Source organism: Urtica dioica, chromosome 8 (genome assembly GCF_054948205.1).
Source record: "Urtica dioica subsp. dioica isolate 48M chromosome 8, U.dioica_male_clone48M_v1_H2, whole genome shotgun sequence".
NCBI classification, from domain to species: domain Eukaryota; kingdom Viridiplantae; phylum Streptophyta; class Magnoliopsida; order Rosales; family Urticaceae; genus Urtica; species Urtica dioica.
The window spans coordinates 13,536,421-13,555,907 of record NC_142763.1 but is presented as its reverse complement, the minus strand read 5'-3'; the positions used below and the strand labels follow the sequence as shown (position 1 = coordinate 13,555,907).

Here is a 19,487-nt window from a genome sequence, read left to right as displayed (position 1 = left end):
GGGGCAATTTCTCTATACATAATGTATTTTCTTTATATATGTTTAAAAATTAAAATATATATATATATATATATATATATATATATATAACATGTATATATTTTAAATATATTTTGCCACGTTATTTCCGTTCGGTTTTCCGTCGGCGTTGGTTTTCTATCGAAAACGGAGTTTGAAAACGGCATTTCACTTTCCCTTTTCCACAATTTTTCCGTTCGGTTTTCCATTGACATGACGATTTTCCGTAAATCAGTAGATTCGAAGCGGCAACGAAAACGACATATTTTTTCCCCTTAGTTCATATTAAATCCCAAGTTTATCTTTTCAGGCAGACAGCAAGAAGTAGAACCAAGGTCATCAACAATTCACGAAAAACATCAAGTATGGAATGAAGAAAATTCTCAGTGACGGCACGACATCTGTTGCGACACCGAACAGCACAGCGTTTCGCTCAAATGAAATTCCTGGTGCGTATCTCCCAGAAAAAAAAAAAAAAAAAAAAAAAAATCCCCATCATCTGTCGTTTTCTTTCTTTCTTCTCCTTCCTCGGCAATGCCCAAAAGCGAGGATGATAATGCGTTATTGATAATCAGGAGATGATAGCGAAGCCGAGCAAAGCGAATGACGAGGCAATTAAAGCCCCCGAATCGCCTTTGTTTTGGTTGGAAATCTCCGACAACGTCTCTCAACGCTTCCAGTTTCAGCCCCACGGTGGACTCTCTGTACGTAATTCTTCCCCATTCTTAATGAACTGATTTCTCGTCGTAAATATGCCGTTTGTATCAGATAGAACAAAGCTTCTCATTTTTTTTCAGAGTTTTGTTTCGACATTTGTGGTAGAATTTGACCTAAATTTTCTTTCTCAGGCGACACTTGTAGATGACTCAAGACCAGTAGCTCATAGGGTTGTGGATTCTTTCCTGAACAAGTTCTTTCCTTCGGGATATCCGTACAGGTGGGTTAAGCTGTTGATTCTAAGTGGTTTCATTTTTTACGAAAATTTTATAGTTGATTTTTTGTTTTCGTTTTATTTTTCTCACCCTGAAAGTTTGTTGGTTTTCCATGGAAATTATATCCGGTTTTGGCTGCGAATTTCGACGATGTTTAAACCCTTAGTTGTTTCATGGTCGTCGTTGTCAATGCAACAAAGAAAAAAAAATGTAAAACATCTCACGAGATTCGAATGTTTCAATTTTGTAGCGTGAACGAGGGCTATCTAAGATACACACAGTTTCGGGCGCTGCAACACTTCACGAGCGCAACACTCTCCGTCTTATCAACTCAGGTCCCCTTCATTTTTGGGTGCTAAAAAAATTACTTCAAATACGATTGGATTTCCTCGCGTTTATTTCAGATATTTGACAATCACAAATTGGATGTGTTCTCTTTTGCAGTCACTTCTATTTGCCGCAGGGTTGAGACCCACACCTGCACAAGCCACTGTAGTAAGCTGGGTAAGTTGTTGTGAATTACTGGGTAAGTTCTGATTCGAACGGTGACGATACTAATAGTATTTTTCCGATGCAGGTCCTGAAAGACGGAATGCAACACGTGGGTAAGCTCATATGTAGTGACATGGGTGCAAGAATGGATTCAGAGCCAAAGCGGTGGAGAATTCTGGGTTTGTGAGCATTCTCTTCAACTTCTGTTTCTTGATCTTCCCTGATTAGTTAGTATAGCATGTTTAGCAAGGATTGTGTTTTTTTTTTCTTCTGTACTATTGCAGCTGATGTACTCTATGACTTTGGAACGGGCTTAGAAGTCCTTTCTCCATTATGTCCGCAATTGTTCCTCCAAATGGCTGGGCTCGGAAATTTCGCAAAGGTCGAGACCACGGAACACCCGTATCCGGATTGAAGTTTTTATCGAGATTATCGACCTAATACGTAAATCAAAGTCTTATGTTTAAAATCAAGTTTTATCTTTTGAAATACAGGGCATGGCAGTTGTGGCCGCAAGGGCAACGAGGTTGCCTATATATTCCTCATTTGCCAAAGAAGGTAATCTGAGTGATCTTTTCGCTAAAGGAGAGGCAATCTCAACACTTTTCAATGTACTCGGAATCGGAGTAGGAATTCAACTGGCATCAACTGTCTGCTCAACTATGCAAGGAAAGGTATTTGATCCATATGCGTTACTGAATCTTTTTAGTTTCGTACGTGTATTTGGAAAAAATGATCGAATTTCTTTAGGCCAAAACTTGCAAATGCACTTGTGGTTGCGGTCTTATGCATCGACATTTGAGAAATCCTTTACGTACTGCTTCTTCAAGTGTTTTCTTTGATATTGGTTGACTAAAGCGTCTAAAAAAATATGAACTGAATTTGCTTTACTCTATGCAGTTGATCGTTGGCCCTATACTTTCTGTCGCACATGTATGCTGTGTCATCGAAGAGATGCGAGCCACTCCCGTGAACACATTGAATCCACAAAGGACCGCTATGATTGTTGCCGATTTTGTAAAGGTCTGAATGACATATCCACTGCATGTGTATAATAGCGATGTTTGTTTTATTGAAAAAAATATCATTCGTATTCCTTTGCTTGATTGAAATGATCCATCATATACATTGCATATTAAAGTCGATCACAATCCTCCTCTATGTTTTCTAATTCATTGGAAAATTAGCTTTATATTTTATTAGTTGTTAAAATGTATCCCATAATCAACAATGACATTTGTTCTGAAATTTTACCGATGATGGAGAACTGCCATTTGAAATAGCAGAATTAACAAGGAAAATCAACCAACCAAAACGTCGATTAAGATATAATTTTTAAAATTTAATAACAACAAACTTTACACAATGTATGACTATGATTAGAGCATTTCCATAAAACTCAAAGGATTACGAATGATGTTTTTCCCTCTGTTTTTATCGACTAATCGGTTTCATTTCATACCAGTCAGGAAAAGTGTCGAGCCCCGCGGACCTAAGATATAAAGAAGATCATTGGTTCCCGGGGCGGCTCATAGAAGACGCCGGGAGCGTCAAGGTCGGGAGGGCTATACACAAAGTGGTGACACCAAGGAAGCTCGGCGAGCTGAAAGAGATGTTCCCGAACGAGAAGTTTCTTCTGAGCCCCGGGAGCAAGTGGGTCGACATGTTGTTGGAGCACAACGCCACCGGCGAAGATGCCTTGAGAGGTTGGCTTGTCGCCGCCTATGCCGCCAAGTCCGTCGGCGATCCACACGACGTTGCTCTGAGAGCCGCGTACGAGAAAGTCAACGGTGTTTTCGGTCCCTTCTTGTCGGAGCTGCAGGCCAAAGGTTGGCACACCGATCAGTTTCTTGATGGTACGGGAATCCGTTTCGCGTTGTAGAGCTCGAAGAGGTTTGGATCGGATGGATTGTGTTTACAGTTTTGACGTTGGAACTTGGTAGTCGTTTTTCTGGGTTTTAGGTGGCCATTGTAGTGTTGCTTTTATTTTTTTTATTTATTTTTTATTATTATTTTTTTTGCTCTGAAACAACGAAATTCATTCAAACGCTTTCAACAACCATAGGTGGAAGCCATTATAGTGTGGCATTATATGCTGGGATTCTTGCTTCAAATCCAGGCATCATGACGTGTAGAGTGGGTGGATTATAGGGTATAGATTATTTGGGACCGTTATAGTTTTTTTACTAGATTGATAATAACACACTTAATAGATAAAATAATTAAGGTAATTATAATGAAAAAAAAATATATATTCCACGTATTGAAATGACTTTTTATGAATTAAAATGGTCTTTCGCATTGAAAAGAAGATAATTTTCAGTTAAAATATGTTATGCAATGACAATAAATAGAAGTGAAGGACAATCTTTGAAAATAAATTGGTTTGTTTTTGGATTTTGAACTTTTTACTCATCGACAATTATATGTTGCGTTGTCAAAAACAACGTCACCAATGTATTACATCTATTAATAATTGATGCAGTAAAAAAAATATGAGAATCACATAAAAAAAATATTATTATAGATAAATTTTACACAATTTAATATGATATATATATTGAAAAGACGGTGATATTACAGTAGTATTTTAACTTAAAATAAATTTAAAAATGTTTCTATTTTATAATAATATCTTATGCTTTATTTATTTTTTTTATTTCAATGTTACATATGTATATATTGTGCTTATAGGAAATGACAATCCCTACAAAAAAAAATTGAAAGCAAAGCAGATGTGTGATTTCGTACGACTAAGAATTTATAGAATATTTAAAAATTATGATTTAAAGGGGGGCCGTTATATTACCCTTGAATTGCTTATTATTCGATGAAGAGGTGAGTTAATTTCTTACCTATGTTAATATTTATAAACCATAATATTCATAATGTCTTAGAATTTTAAAAAATTATTAGCATTATCTAATAAATTTAGTTATAAAAACCATGTTTTTTAATTATTAGATGATAAAACAATCATTAGTTCCAAACATTTGTTCCTTTATCTTATATTCTTAAATGACATGTCACAGCGTTTTGTGCTTTATGCTTAAATTTTTTGTTTTTGTTGTGTAATAATAATTATATATATACCGGCACGAAGCCACATGGAGGTGAGAGGGGGGCTATAGCCCCCCCCTCAATTTTTTTTTTGCATTTTTTCCCCATTTTTATTTTATTTTTACATTTTTTTACCCTCAAAATTTACAAATCAGCCTCCCCTGAATTTTTTGTTGCAAATTAGCCCCCCAACCTAGATTTCTGGCTTCGTCCCTATATATATATATATATATATATATATATATATATATATATTATATATATATATATATAACCTAAACTAAAATTAAATTTACTATGCTATTTAATGTTTCAAAAAATTATATTGTAATTTTTTTCGTATATAGTATGTCATATTTAATTCACAATACATAATGGTTTATCCCATATCAACCAGCATTTCGCTTCTATATGATATGTACGTAGTGGGCACCATAAATAACGCTTCAGTGGCACTGATGATTGCAATTTTGTTGATATTTCGACAAAATGTGTTAAATGCAAAGTGTTCTGTTCCTAATTATATGTAAATGACTAAATATATGCATGCAAAACCTAATTAGATTTTCTGGTAAAGTAATGTGTTTGGTTGTTTTCCTATAAATTGACATTTACGAGGTTTAGCAATGTATTGAATTTGTTTTGAATATGACACCGATCAAGTGAGGGCAGGTAAGAAAATAAGCACAATATTTTATTCAATTCTTACTATTTCTTTTTTCCAATTAGGACAAGGTTGAGTTGTGAGTATTCAAAGGAAACAACATTATGTCGTTGAGTGTATTTGATGTTATTAATGCATTTGGTGCTTTATTAGTGGTTATGGAATCTGAATAAGCGAATATGAAGGGCAGAGGATATATATAGTTTTTAACTCGAAGTGTCGATGATGGTTAGAAGTTGCTTCTTATTGAAGCTTGATATCATCAATCATATAATATAGGGTGCGTGATAACTTTCCTAGTGTCTGTTCTCACCCATATATAAGTTATCTTAGCATATTGGCACAGCATAGACACAAATTCAATGGGAGTTTCAATAGATAAATTAACAAGTATAAATTTTTAAGACACGTGTTAAACTTTAAAGGGTTATATAGCTAAATGGCCACATAAGTTATATCCAATTTGGATTTGGCCACCATTTGGTTAATTTTGTGTAAATGGCCAATCTACTTTATTAACACGATTAAAAATACCATTTAACCCTTACCTGTTCCCGCCCAAACGTTAATGAAAAATAAATACATTTAAATCGGATATTGATAATAACTGTCCCCGTAATCGAGGAACATCATATACTCGGTCATTAATGTGACGATACCCACAATCTTTCTCTCAGACGAAATACGAAACACGCAACCCCATATTTGAAACCCCATTATTGACGAAAACTTCATCCTCTCAACGTCTGGTTATTTGTGGACGACATTAACAACAAATCAACGAGACCATCAACCCCGACGGCGAAGAAAGGTATTTTCAAGAAATATACCAGTTTTTTTTTTCTATTTACGAAGGGATTTTACACTTCTCGAACAACGAATATCGATCTAAAAATATGAAATGAGGAATCAGTAATCTGTAACAAAAGAAAATTTAAAAAATTTCTGAGAAATTAAATAGGTCTGCATGTTATTAAATCTGTCAAGATCCCCAAAAAATTAGATACATGTTGAATTTCTGTTTGCCAAAACATTTAAATTTGGTAAAAAGCAAAACAGAATGCGATGAATTAACAGATATGATTTGTGTCATGTGAATAACCTTATGTACACAGATTAGAGCAGATGGCGAAGGCGTCTCCTATGAAGAAGAAGGTAAATGCCGATAACAGAGAAAAAGAGATCAAGTCACCACGTCGAAAGACAAAAGAACCAAAGGTATGTTAACAATATATTTATCTACACTGTGAATACTTAAAACAACAAGACTGACGAAAATATAGGTAATACATGTGTAAATGATTTGTAAAGTGAATATGTTGAAGTTTTTTTGTGATGAAAATGGAACAGTTAATGGCTGTAAATATCAACGGGTTAATGGATAGTTAATAGATAACATAACAGTAGTGCATTCTCAATTACAGTTAATAAATAAATGAAAACTAATGTTAATAAATGTAAAAGCCTGTGTGTAATAACTTATTGGAAAATAGACAAAACTAAAGGTTGTTAATTGTTGTAAATGGATAAATATGAAATAGATATATAAACCTAACTCTATTTAAAAGTGATACAAAAGTAATAAGTTTATGCATTGGCTGTTAATTGTTCCTTACAGTAACTGACGTCTAAAAACACCTTATGTAGATTGGAGAACTTATTGTGAAGCCAGAGAATTGGGACATGAAGCAGCGAATAATAGTACATTCGTCCTTCAATGTCATTAACAACCTTATGTCCCTCATCGAGACTGAACAACAAATGGAAATTTTCGAGCAAGGGCCGTTTGGTCATCTACAACACCTTAAGGGAGAAGTGTACCAAAAAAAACTTGCATATTTACTTGTGCTTAGTCAAGTGGAATCAGGGAAAAAAGAAGAGCTCCATTTCAACATCGGTGGTAACATATTGGTTTTCAATATCTACGATTTTGAAATAATTTCAGGTTCGTTTCAATTTATTTTAAATTTTTGTATCGTAAATAATTATTAAATACTAATCACTACAATTAACCAATCATTCTTTTATTATCAGGTTTAAACTGTGATAATGTACCGCGCATTCAAAATCTACTATCATCCAACAACCAATTGAAGGATGAATACTTCAAAGTAGCCGGGACTCAGCGAGCACTATATTTACTTGGGCTTCTACAAAGTAAATTTGGTGGAAACGATGAGGACAAGGTAGCACTCATCAATTTGGCTATTCTGGAGACAATGATACTGCCACGTGATAGGCAGGCAAAAATTCCAGATGAACATTTGAAAATGGCAATCAACACAAACTTGTTCAAGGAATATCCATGGGGTACACTAAGCTACAATGCATTATGCAAATCTTTAAAAAGATCAAAAAGCTACACTGCCGAGAGAACATGATTCAACATCGACGGATTCCTACATCCGTTAATTGCATGGGCGTTTGAGGTCATCCCAGATTTCGTATACTATGGATACACATCAAGAACAACCGGATTTAGCATGCCACGACTGCTTAAATGGAATTTTAGCTGCAGTCCAGAATACGAGGATCTCCTAAAGAATATATTCAACAACAGCCAGGTAAATATAATAGCTTTAAAGAAGGATGAAAATTAAAGTCCGTTGTTGTAAATAACTTTTTATTGTATTAGGTACGTATTCAGCCACTAAACGCAACAGAGGAAGAAATGGCAGAAGGGTACATCGAGCGTGTAGACGCTGTCAGTCCAGAGCCAATAAACGAACCGGTTGACAAAGGGAAAGGTGTTGCTAGCTGTTCAACACACTCACACGCTGAAATGCCTAGCTGTCCAGAAGAGGACGTGCACGAGAAATTGGATCTAGCTCTCCAAACAATAGAAGTCCTAAAGCACCGTGTGGAAGAAGCTCATGATAAATACGACACGTTAATGGCATTGTTTCAAGCATACATCCAAAAGAATTCTGATGACGCCACACCAAAACCGGACAAAGAGAATAAGGTAAATTGGTTAACAGGTTGTAAATTAGCCATCTACTAACACTCAATTTACAGGGGTCAAAGCAATATTCACCCAATGAGATAATCAGAGAACCAGATGTCCAGGATGAAACTAACCAAGTAAGATTTTATAATCAATTTCATTAATAATCTGCAAATTGGAAATTCTAATCAGTACACATGAATCATAGGAGAAAACGCCAAATCCTACAACAACCAGAAATGAAGATAGAACAAATGTTCAAGAAACAACACATGCCAAAATCCCAACAAAGCAAGAGGTATTCAATATAGATTATTGCAAAATCAATTATATAACACTAACTTGAGAATCATTTACAGGTTCAATTCGCAAACAAGACAACAAGGGCACAGCCCACTCAAATAACATTAACAAACATGGTAATCTTTAATTAATATGAAATACATTAACAACCAGATGTTAATAACTACTATTCTTATGCAGATGCTGCGAAAAAATAAAGGGAATATAGGGACATCTGCCACAGAAGAAATTACCATGGTACAATTCCAGTTAGTAGTTGACTAAATTCAGGTTGTTGTTTACTGAATTTTCACAAATCTTCTTATCAGGATATATCACCACTGTTAGGAGAAAAGGCAGCTCGTTATAGTCCTGTAAGTATATGTAAATGAAGTAATAAAAAAATATTATTAACTGACCATAACTTGTGACAGGACGACTTGCAGAAACTTCAAGCTGATTGGGTATTTACCGTAAATGATGTCTTGAGTAGCTTACCTAACAACTACAAATTTGGACAACGTCCACAGGTTGTTCAAGTTATGGAGCCCAATCCTAATGATGTACCCAGTCGCGTTTACAAACGCTTGAGGAAAAATGGCCAACCAGTGGCCAAGCCTACACTAACAAGTGCACTTCCAAACCAAACCACTCCTACACATTCAACAAAAGTGCAAGACATTCCACAATCCAGTAATGTAGGGAAAGGAAAATCTGAGGTATGTTTAAACACAGTTAATTGTTGAATAATGCAGTTTATATCAACGTTAATTGTTGTCATTTAACAGGAAAACATTGCTAAGTCACAGCCCAAAATATCATCACCAAAAGTGCCTATTCCACAGCAAGTACCATCAAGACCCAAACGCACATGTAGGAAATCGGTCTTCACAACTTCTCCTTACATCATTGAAACTAAAAAGAAGAGGAACGAAAACGACATACCTGGTGGAAACAGCTCAGTTCACAACAAAGACAATACCGATGACGATCCTCTAAGTCATCCCTCTTTTGACTTAGGAATTTAGCTTATTTACTGTTTTTTTGTCTTAACAATCGTACTTATGATATTTTGGGGTTGTAATTTGAGTGCTTTAACACTTTTACACTGTCTTCACACTGGAACATATAGTGTTTTGATGATGTATCTTGATTGCTTTAGCAATTTAACACATCATGATATTGCTAATAGTTATGACTATTTTTCTGATTATTGTTAATGCCCACTTATAGGAATTACAATAGCTATTTACAAAAATGTTGAGAGTACATGTTTACAAGTAATTCATATATGACATGTAGATATCTGTTGACGTTGTCTATTAGTTTTGTAGTCATATAAAAGTTACCATTTTATTAACATGATCATAAATTAACAAAGCAGGAACTTAATAAAACAACACTTTACATGTACTCCAGATCTGAATATAACTTTAAAAATCTTTATATTAACAACATTTAACTAAGATAAGCTCACTACATTACAATTACTATTTAGAAATATGTTAAAAACATGTTAGTAGAAATTCAAATGAACATGTAAACTGCTAATGATGTTGCCTATTGGTTATGTTGTCATGTTATTTGTTAACAAGAATAATTAACTTAACATCAATTAACAACACACATCCTGAAATATAGAACAATTAACATGTACTCCAAATCTGAATTAACATTACAACATTTAACTAAGACACAACAAATAACAAATACTGAAATGAAGGTTGTAAATAAAAATCATCCATTGAAAGACATAATCTAAACCCAAAGCTTGATCCTCCACATCATTTAAAAGGCATAATCACAACAAATTAACAAGTAATTAATCTAATTTTGGCAACCCCTCTTATTATGACCAATTTGTCCACATTTGCCACAACGATGGTTATACGGGTGAAGTCTTTCATGCTTCAATCGAAACCTCTTCTCTTTCGGGCGCCCAGCTTGACGTTTTTGAATAGGAGGCTTAATAACTGGAGTATCAACTGGTAGCTCCCACTCCCCCTCATGAGAAATTGGGAAGACATCTTTCTCATAAGTGGCTGAGAAATATTCCTGAGTATAATAACATGGAACAAAATCAATGGGGCGTAAATTTTTTCTATATAAGGCGGCACACGCATGAGAACATGGAAATTCTTCAAGTTGCCAATAACAGCATGTACAGGTCCTCTGATAAACATCAACAACACGACGAATTGCTCCATCAACAACTTCAAACTCATTGTCGTTAATGGCATTAACCTGAAACATACAATGTAAATAGGTCGTAAATAAAAGAGTAATTAACAAAACACAGAAATTAACTATACTTACATTCATGGACCTCGAAGCTTCAAGCGATTCATAAAGCATCCTAAAACCAGTTCCGGTCAGACCTGATTGCATCTTAGGAATTAACTCCCTCTTTTTGTTTATCCAATTTTGAATTAAACTTCTATAGCTCAAGACAAGACATGCAACCGGCCACCCTCTAGCTTCTCTTAAAACAGCATTCAAACACTCAGAAATGTTTGTGGTCATGACATTAAACCTCTTTCCCGGGAATTTACTTCTAGCCCACAACTCTGGATTAGCTTGGAGAAGATACGTTTTTATTTTTTTTTTGTTATTAGAGAGTATATTCAACCAATATTCAAACTCTCGTTCAGTATAAGCTTTAGCACATCTATAAAAAAGAGGCTGGATATATGTTTTTACCAAAATTGGTCTTCACATTACCCCATAGATGTTGCATGCATATGGCAAAACTAGCTTTCGGAAACACCGCATTAACCGCCTTCTGAATTGACTTGTGCCTATCCGATACAAACACCATCTCTTTCCTAACACCATACACAGCTCGAATATGACTCATAAACCAATACCAAGATTTTTCGTTTTCAGAATCCACAATACTAAAAGCTAACGGAAATAAATGGTTGTCACCATCTTGAACCGTAGCCAATAGTAAGGTACCATAAGATTTGCCTTTCAAAAATGTGCCATCCACCGATATTACCGGACGACAATACTGAAACCCATGTACCGAAGCTCCAAATGCAAGGAAAAAAGACTTGAAAGTACCATCAGCTTCTACCTCAGTCACCGTATATGATCCTGTAAATCAATTTGAAACATTTGTAACAGTAAATAATACATCGCAGTAAATGTCATTGAAGAGTCGTTGTTAATCGGCTGTAAATTGAGACACAATTAACCAACATGCACAACGTAAATATCCTGAGAAAATTAACAAAAGCTAATGTAAATACCAGGGTTTTTCTCTCTGATCATTTCTCCAACAAGTGGTAGATGACTGTATGAATCTTCAAAATCACCACGGAGATCCCTCAAAGACTCTTTACGTCCCTTCCATGCTCTATAATAAGAAACCTCCACATTAAATCGTGACCTCATTATTTCAGCAACACCAGATGGGGTTATTTGATTGGCCAAAGGACCCCTAAAATCATCTTTCACACATTGGCTAATAAGAACAGACGAGGCATGTTTATTCTTGTGAATAATTGACTGTCCATAGCACGTGTGTTCTTTAACAAATGACCTTATAACCCACAATCCAGAATTCCTGCACACCGAGGCATTCATCTTCCAAGGACAATGAACATTCGCACATCCAATGCAATATCGAGTTTTATTTGATCTAAACACCTTAAACTCGAAATTATTGCGAACAGCAGTCATTCCAATAGCCGTCTGTAGAACATCTTTGCGTCTAAAAACATTGTTAACATTTATTTCAAAATTCCTTGGAAAATTCCTCAAGTCGGATTCATCATACATAATAATGTCTGCAGTCGTCATATCCTCATTAGGATTAGCCGACAATTCAGACTTCGATTGCTGACATTGTTGCTCATATAATTCAACTGAAAAAAAAAACAAAAGATCAGTAAATATATCTGATGAAGATTAAAATGAGCACCTGGTGATGAGAAAATTACCAGACTTCATGAGCGAAAAAGAAGAACCCTCCTCCATGCTGTATAATCAAATGTCCAGTGAAATACAGGTCGTTCAATTTCAGTTTATATCCATCTTCGCATCCAAATTTTAAAATGATTTTGGCGGTCAAATTACAGTATATTCGAATATAATGTTAAAAATTTAGATAATAACTGCTAAATATTGCGAAATAACTGTTAATCTAATCTGCCATGCACGAGTAGATACAACTTCTCTAAAAAACCGCTATACATAATCTATGAAATCTGGAAAGCAATAACTGCTTACCAAAAGAGTTTAACCTAACAGTACTTTCCATTTGCGTACATTTCAAATTTCGAATTAAATTGTCTCAATTTACATTTGAAAGCGCAATTAATAAGGGCATTTCAGTACAAATATTCGTTAAAATTTATGCCACGTAGGCTGATTGGCCATTAACCAAAAATTAACTAAATGTTTGCTAAAACACAATAACCAACGTTTAAGAGGCTTATATGGCCAAATTTTTGAACTTTAAATGGGCTTCTTCTTAGATTTATAATATTAGTGTGCTGCTTCGCTAATTATTTGGAGGAATTAAATTCTAATTTTCGAAAATAAATAACAAAATAAAAATTGCATATTAGAATAAATAAAATAAAATAAAAAGGTTAATTTACTTTTATTATTTAAGCACAAAAATAAAATGAACTTCTCGTTACCAACAACAAAAAAAAAAAAGATGGGAGTTCTACACTATTTATGATCCAATTTTTACAACAAATTAAAGCTTTGATCGCGAATCCGATGATCCATTTTCTTCTTCACCTCACTAGCGGTATAAGTAGGTACTCTGCATAAAAGAGCTGCGAGAAAAATAGAAACGAGAATTGTTTCGCGAAAAAAGAAACAAAAGTATATTAATAACATTGAGGCTTATTAAGGTTTGCGGTTCCAAAACATATTAGCATGTGTTAATGGTTTTAATTTTACCTTCCAAATAAACATGTAAAACGCTGTAATTGCAGCTTTGCTGGTCAGATCGATAGACTTGGCACGATTCCACAGCAACGAAGCCAAGATTGTGTGTCCCGAAACCTAAAACAGTGCAACAAAGAAAAAGAGGACAAAAAGTCAACACTGCTACTCGAGAGCTAGGATTAAAAAAATTCCGATTATTGTTGATTTTCTGCCGACAAGTCATTTTTCTGTGGATATCTGCCAGTGAAAGGCAAAGATTCTGTTCATCGTAAAAAATTGTCGGAATTATGGAAAATCTAGCGAAATCCATGATTAAAAAAAAAACAAATTTAGCAGAAAACCGGAAATTTTTTGGAATTACTGAGGAAAATCGGCAAAATTTTGAAAGTTTCTGCGAAACACGAAAATTCTATCACCGTTATCATTGGCTGCCACAATGTCCATAAAATGGAACCACTGGTCAATCACCAGCAAATAGCATTTTAATCACTGTTCGAGAAACGCCTTTTTCCGAATCATTCAAAACATTTTTCAGATTCTGCTACTTGATGCTCCTTTGCTTTACTAGTACCACAACTTATGAGGGAAAGTAAGGGAATAGTTATCGATCAAGAAGCATAAAATTACCGTAAGAATTTTGCTCCATAGGAAACCTGACGAGGCTCCAACTAAAAGAGCAACACCATAAGCAATTTCTAGGAGTGAAATGCATATCCAGAAGACCTGTAGGAGAAAATATTTAATTAATAATGACTTAAGTACAAAAAAATAATAGAACAGGTCTAAAAGAAGGGACCGTGGAAAAACTGACCCGCTCTTGACCCAAGCGCACCGTAAATGATCGGATGCCAAATACTTTGTCTCCGTCAATGTCAGGGATGTCCTGTTCTTAGTTTGATCAGACCGGTCGAATAAAAAAATAAAAAAAATTAACCTTCTGTGTTCATATTGAGATCGAAAGATAGATGTTACCTTAAACAATGCTATAACAACTGAGAAGAAGCTCATAAACGCAGTTGCGAAAATCAGAGGCCTAGAAAACGCTGCTGGTCTTTTGAAGACGTGAGTCTGAAGAAAGTTGGGAGTATATATATATGAGTACTTACAACTGAAATTCAAAAATAAATATTGAAAGACCTATTAAACAATATACTCAGTACACAGAGCATCCTTATCCTCGATTATTTCAAGACTCTTGATTATCCAACTATTATTCAATAACCTGTGACAGATTTTAATTTTTTTCCGAAAAATATGCTAATTTTCCATATAGGCTTTTTAAAATTGTGATGTGTCAATACCAATTTTCATTCCTTATATCATGTCACAAAGGCTTTATTTTTTATTTATTTTGTGTAGGGATAAACATATTCTGCAAAATTAGGAAGAAAAAAAAAGCATTCCAACTGCAAATTGCCTTTGGAATAAGAAGAAAATAAATCAAGAAATTAATGATAAATATAAGAAGCAAATTAGATACCTGCATGTGTAGAAAGAATGCTAGTTGGACAATCACAGCTCGGACAGCTAAGATGCACATTGCTGCAACCACTGCAAATCTCTTCCATCGCAATAGGGGAACCTAAAAGATGGCTCCAGAAATTATATCAAAATAAATCACCAAACCCATGGAACAAATTAGCGCCGTTGAATTTGCCTTGAAGCTGCTAACCATTCAATTAGATTGGCATAACTGTATATATATATATATATATATATATATATATATATATTAAAAAAAAAAAAACTTACATCGATCGAATAAGCAGTTCCGAGTACAAAGCTAATGAAGAGGGCCCAAAACAACGGCCACGAGCCAACCATCCATGAGAGGGCAAAGCTCTGAAAAAAAAAGAGCCTAGTCAAGACTACAATAAAGCATAGTTATGACCAGAGTGAAACTTATTATCACCTCTTTTCAAGTGAACATGAAGATGGGTAAAAGGAGATCAAAATAATTCTAGTAAGTTCACAAATGTTTTCAAATTATAAGGACAAAGAATCTGAACATCTGTGAGGTGGAAGCCAAAGAAGTTAATATGGAAACTTTAATTGCATATAAAACGCAACTACACAAAACTAATGATTGTTATTTCTTTAATTAATAAAATCTACGCAACGTAGAACTTCTCGACAAACAAACAAACAAAATTCACAGCCAGAAAAATGCAACGTAGAACTTCTCGACAAACAAACATAAATTCACAGCCAGAAAAATGCAACGTAGAACTTCTCGACAAACAAACAAAATTCACAGCCAGAAAAATGCAACGTAGAACTTCTCGACAAACAAACAAAATTCACAGCCAGAAAAATGCATGGAAATCAGAGACCAAAGGCACACAGCTTCTCATACCAGAATGGCAAAAGATGTAATAATGGTGACGCCGGTTCCATATGAGTATTCCCCCGATGCTAACGGAAGATACGGTTTATTAATCTGTATCAACAAAAGTGAAGGAGCAATTCTATTGTTAGGAGAATCTAAGGGCAATATTGGAATAAAAAATCACTAGTTACTAGCAGAAAACAAGTCTCTCGAAAGCTTGTGATACCCTTGTATTTTCCTGTTTTGTTAGTCATCAATTACCAAAATTCTTATTAAATATCTGCACACGCAGAGTTTCCATTGCTACAACAATAGGGGTTAAATAAATAAAAAATAAAAATAAAAAAGTTACCTTGTCTATACCAATGTCCGACACCTGATTCAAACCGACGATGTAAATGTTCATGAACAGGGCAGCAATCACTGCCTAAAAAAAAAAACTCACAAACATAAGACTTTACTTATATTCAGCCGTGAGCGTTTTTTAGAATAAGAAATCCAAGATCAGTAGAGGTGTCACCTCAAGAAAGCCTTTCACAAACAACGGGGAAAAATCCGAAAGCTTTTCAACTGCGAGAAGGGAGACCGAGAGTATGCTCAATGCCTGTTTAAAATATGTATAAAACAAATCCAGTCAAGCCCTATTTTAGACGTTGCAAAATCTTAAACCATAAACTAACCGTGCCAATAACGGTGTGCGGCCTCGAAAACCTGTAAAAAGCATCAATGGCATCTTTAGGAGAGTCCCAGACATTCTTCAAGCTATAGGCTTCGGGATCGGACTCGAGAGGGTGTCCGGCAGCCCCAGCTGCGTTCGCCGAAACCCTTTTATCGCATCTCTCGTCAAAAGACGATAGATTTCCCGTGCCTCTTGGGCCGTGAGTCAAAAGGCTCGGCCAGAACTTGGTAGAGCAATCTCTTCTCACAGCGTTCCATGTTCTATATCTCGAAACATTGTAAGCCTTGCGTGAACCTGTGTTCCGCAAAATATTGAAAACCTCACTTAAGAACACAAGGCTCAGAGTACCCATTATGTAAAGTTGATTCCTTACTCCTGAAATTGCGGTGACTAATTTGCATATTGTTAATGACAACATTTCGCTGATTCATATTTTGCCGACCAATTCTTCCTAATTCACACTTTTATTGAAAAAATTTCTTTTGTAGTTCCTTACATAAAAATTCAGAAAATACTAGACCGCTATACAAGCAAATTGTTCATAAAAATTTTAAAAATGGCATTTTCTTTTAGCTTAAATTTTTTTTTCTCCTATCATGTAAAAACTACAAGAAAATTTCAGGGTAAATAAATTATTGAGAATTTCTCTTATACTCGAGCCTAATTAGACCCGAACCCAGTTGAGAAAGATGGCTTCAAGTGCTTAAAACCAACCGAAGCTGACTCATTTTCGAACGCCTAACTCACCGGCTCGGAATTTTCTTCCTATCTATGATTAGCTTAGATAGACAATCCATCTTCAGCTATTATTCATTCTCTCCAAATCTATTGCCAATATTCTAGGATCAGCTTAGATAGACAACTCTTTGCCTCAGTGAAATTAATTAAGAATCTACTTATTTTTCACCAAATGGGAATGCAACGTTCAATTAAACAAACAGAAGCATACATCTATAACAGCAAATTTTGTGGTAATGTACAACATGCAATGAAATAAAGATGGGTCAAAATCAGACTTTAGAATAAAAACATTCTTTCTTCTCCCATTGCTCTCACCTGTGAAAATTAAGCCCCACACTTAAAAATTTACAGAGCGAAGGTTATTAATATTATATATGTAGTTATAAATCACCGTGAAATAAAATAAAAAGGGGGGGAACTGAGCTATCTATATTTAATTAAAGTTTGGCCCTTTTATTTAATTAAGTTTGAACTTATTAAGTAGTTTTTGGAAACAACAAACTGAGCATAGTCATTGCAAACAGTTAACTTTAAAAAAATCATTTTTTTTGTGAAAGAAAGACTAATCTGGCAAAGAAAGCAAGACACTTATACTAAATTCAGGTAGCTCAGTTTTTTTTTTTTTCTTATTTCACAACGACTTATAACTACAGATATAAAATATAATTATCACTCGCTCTGTAAATTTTTGTGTGGCTAAATTTTTACAGGTGAGAGCAATTGGAGAAGGGACAATGGAAAGAATTTTATTTTCTCAGGTATGATTTTGACCCATCTTTATGCAATTGCATATTATGCATTACCACAAATTTCATTGTTATAGATGTTTGTTTCTTCTTGTTTAGTTAAAGATAGCTTTCCTTTTGGTGAAAAGTAAGTCGACCTTTAGTGAATTTGCATGAATTATTTGTCCCATCTCTGCAAATTCATTTTTTCATATCATTGTACATGCATTGAGACCGTTAAATCTAAATATAAGGCAATAAAATCCAAACAGAGGAGTTAAACAGAAAATTGAAGAAAGAAACACACCATTATATTAAAACCTTCCCATCCGCTTGAAAAACCATGTTAGATCTTTCCTGTCTAGAAATTAGAACTACACGCCACCAATCTTAAAATCTCCAATCAGCAAGGAAAGCATGGATTTATGTACTCTCCACAACAAATAGGAATTCTCTAACAACATGAATTTGCAAAAAAGAAAAAAAAAAAAAAAAAAAAAAAAGAAGAAGAGATCAATGCACTACTTGGCTTAAAAAAAAACTGTAATCGTAATAATAAAAATTAAAAGCATTATACAATCATCTGATTTTTGCAAATCTACGCGCTTGAATAACACGCTATTGATTGCATACGAATGAATCGAAAAAAATTATAAGACAGACTAAACATGCAATGAATTGGAACACGCTATTGATTGCATACGAAAGAATCGAAAAAAATTATAACACGGACTAAACATGCAATGAATTGGACAAACAATGAATAATAATTTTCTGTACACATCCAATTTCGAAGACTAAGTAAGTAACAAACATATAAGAAATCATTCCAAACATGCGAAAATCCCCAATCGATATATTTGAAACAAGGTAAAAATTTATAATCGAGATATAGGGATCAAATTAACGAAAATGATTACCGTCGGTGATATTAGCACTGGTTTGTGCAGGAACTTTGAATTCCTTGGCGGAGAATTTGAGAGCCGCCGTGAAAGGAGCTCCTTCTGGAACGCTAAACCTAAATGCATAAGATATAGATATATATTAATTAGATAATAAAATCGAAGGAGTTAAATTGAGGGACGAACAAGAAAGACGGTGACAGAGCAATCGGAGAAACGAACACTTTGAAAGGAAGCTTTGGACCGGAGGTGAGAGTCCCTTTGAAAGACAATATTCCTACGGTTGTCATGTCTGACGATAATGATGATCTTCTTCTTTCTCTAGTTTGAGTTCACTGAATTCTTATACGAACAACCTGACCGACTGGAAAAAAACACCCTAACAGAGAACGAGAGCACGGAGAGCACATAGAGAGAGTGAGAGATTTTTTTAATCTGAATAGAGAGAGATAACGGGTGTGTTTGGGGGGTAAAGCTTATTTTAGGTAGTTTTAGCGTTTTTAATAATCTCAACTGCATTCAGGTGTTTGATAGATAGCAGTTAAAAAAAAAAGTAAAAATGTGCTTTCCGTGAATATAGAAGAAAAGTTCGTAACTTTTATTTTTATTTTTATTTTTATTTTTTTTCTCTCTACGCATGTATTTGTTTTCTTCCCACCGTGTTACCTTAAGTTAATTTTGGTGGTCCTTTCATGTAGTACATACATACTACATAGTACTTCTGTACAGTGGTACCTAGGATCAGCGACGAAGACAGAAAAGTCCATCAGGGGCTAATTTGAAAGAACAAAAATTCAGGAGGGCT

The 19,487-nt window shown here is 34.7% G+C and overlaps 4 protein-coding genes across 4 annotated transcripts; 2 read left to right on the top strand and 2 right to left on the bottom strand.

The window, feature by feature from the left end:
- The first annotated feature begins 320 nt into the window (after window positions 1-320).
- Window positions 321-3,617, top strand: RUS2 (root UVB sensitive protein (Protein of unknown function, DUF647)). The gene is made up of 10 exons (XM_089624752.1): window positions 321-467; window positions 594-722; window positions 867-955; window positions 1,201-1,285; window positions 1,395-1,454; window positions 1,528-1,621; window positions 1,727-1,824; window positions 1,937-2,116; window positions 2,343-2,465; window positions 2,908-3,617. The coding sequence occupies exons 1-10, from the start codon at window positions 456-458 to the stop codon at window positions 3,322-3,324; spliced, it is 1,287 nt and encodes a 428-aa protein (XP_089480878.1). The 5' UTR covers window positions 321-455; the 3' UTR covers window positions 3,325-3,617.
- Window positions 3,618-7,948: 4,331 nt separating this feature from the next.
- LOC149388326 (uncharacterized) lies at window positions 7,949-9,600 on the top strand. The gene is made up of 7 exons (XM_089622398.1): window positions 7,949-8,131; window positions 8,185-8,250; window positions 8,473-8,532; window positions 8,597-8,653; window positions 8,725-8,769; window positions 8,926-9,114; window positions 9,184-9,600. The coding sequence occupies exons 1-7, from the start codon at window positions 7,949-7,951 to the stop codon at window positions 9,421-9,423; spliced, it is 840 nt and encodes a 279-aa protein (XP_089478524.1). The 3' UTR covers window positions 9,424-9,600.
- A 406-nt stretch (window positions 9,601-10,006) lies between these two features.
- LOC149388325 (uncharacterized) lies at window positions 10,007-12,379 on the bottom strand. The gene is made up of 7 exons (XM_089622397.1): window positions 12,343-12,379; window positions 11,650-12,267; window positions 11,263-11,494; window positions 11,096-11,220; window positions 10,712-10,773; window positions 10,561-10,639; window positions 10,007-10,059 (listed from the first exon to the last, which is right to left on the bottom strand). The coding sequence occupies exons 1-7, from the start codon at window positions 12,377-12,379 to the stop codon at window positions 10,007-10,009; spliced, it is 1,206 nt and encodes a 401-aa protein (XP_089478523.1).
- A 568-nt stretch (window positions 12,380-12,947) lies between these two features.
- HPT1 (homogentisate phytyltransferase 1) lies at window positions 12,948-19,179 on the bottom strand. The gene is made up of 13 exons (XM_089622860.1): window positions 18,905-19,179; window positions 18,701-18,798; window positions 16,316-16,608; window positions 16,156-16,239; window positions 15,988-16,062; window positions 15,663-15,746; window positions 15,059-15,148; window positions 14,787-14,888; window positions 14,279-14,374; window positions 14,118-14,189; window positions 13,934-14,029; window positions 13,319-13,423; window positions 12,948-13,191 (listed from the first exon to the last, which is right to left on the bottom strand). Exons 1-13 carry the CDS (start codon window positions 18,970-18,972, stop codon window positions 13,150-13,152), a joined length of 1,305 nt encoding a protein of 434 aa, XP_089478986.1. The 5' UTR covers window positions 18,973-19,179; the 3' UTR covers window positions 12,948-13,149.
- Between the last annotated feature and the right edge of the window lie 308 nt (window positions 19,180-19,487).

Bases quoted from the DNA above. Each gene is read 5' to 3' on its own strand.
- LOC149388325 (XM_089622397.1), bottom strand. From the start codon at position 12,379: ATGGAGGAGGGTTCTTCTTTTTCGCTCATGAAGTCTG. The intron at 10,774-11,095 runs GTAAAAACATAT...AGATGCAATCAG, and splicing joins TAATGTGAAGACCAATTTTG to GTCTGACCGGAACTGGTTTT. The intron at 10,640-10,711 runs GTAAGTATAGTT...TGTATGTTTCAG, and splicing joins AAGCTTCGAGGTCCATGAAT to GTTAATGCCATTAACGACAA.
- HPT1 (XM_089622860.1), bottom strand. From the start codon at position 18,972: ATGACAACCGTAGGAATATTGTCTTTCAAAGGGACTCTCACCTCCGGT. The intron at 15,149-15,662 runs GTATGAGAAGCT...TTTTTTTTTCAG, and splicing joins TTACATCTTTTGCCATTCTG to AGCTTTGCCCTCTCATGGAT. The intron at 14,889-15,058 runs GTAAGTTTTTTT...GCCATCTTTTAG, and splicing joins GAACTGCTTATTCGATCGAT to GTTCCCCTATTGCGATGGAA.
- LOC149388326 (XM_089622398.1), top strand. From the start codon at position 7,949: ATGCCTAGCTGTCCAGAAGAGGACGTGCACGAGAAATTGGATCTAGCT. The intron at 8,533-8,596 runs GTAATCTTTAAT...ATTCTTATGCAG, and splicing joins AAATAACATTAACAAACATG to ATGCTGCGAAAAAATAAAGG. The intron at 8,770-8,925 runs GTAAGTATATGT...CAACGTCCACAG, and splicing joins AGGCAGCTCGTTATAGTCCT to GTTGTTCAAGTTATGGAGCC.
- RUS2 (XM_089624752.1), top strand. The intron at 723-866 runs GTACGTAATTCT...TTTCTTTCTCAG, and splicing joins AGCCCCACGGTGGACTCTCT to GCGACACTTGTAGATGACTC. The intron at 956-1,200 runs GTGGGTTAAGCT...TCAATTTTGTAG, and splicing joins CCTTCGGGATATCCGTACAG to CGTGAACGAGGGCTATCTAA.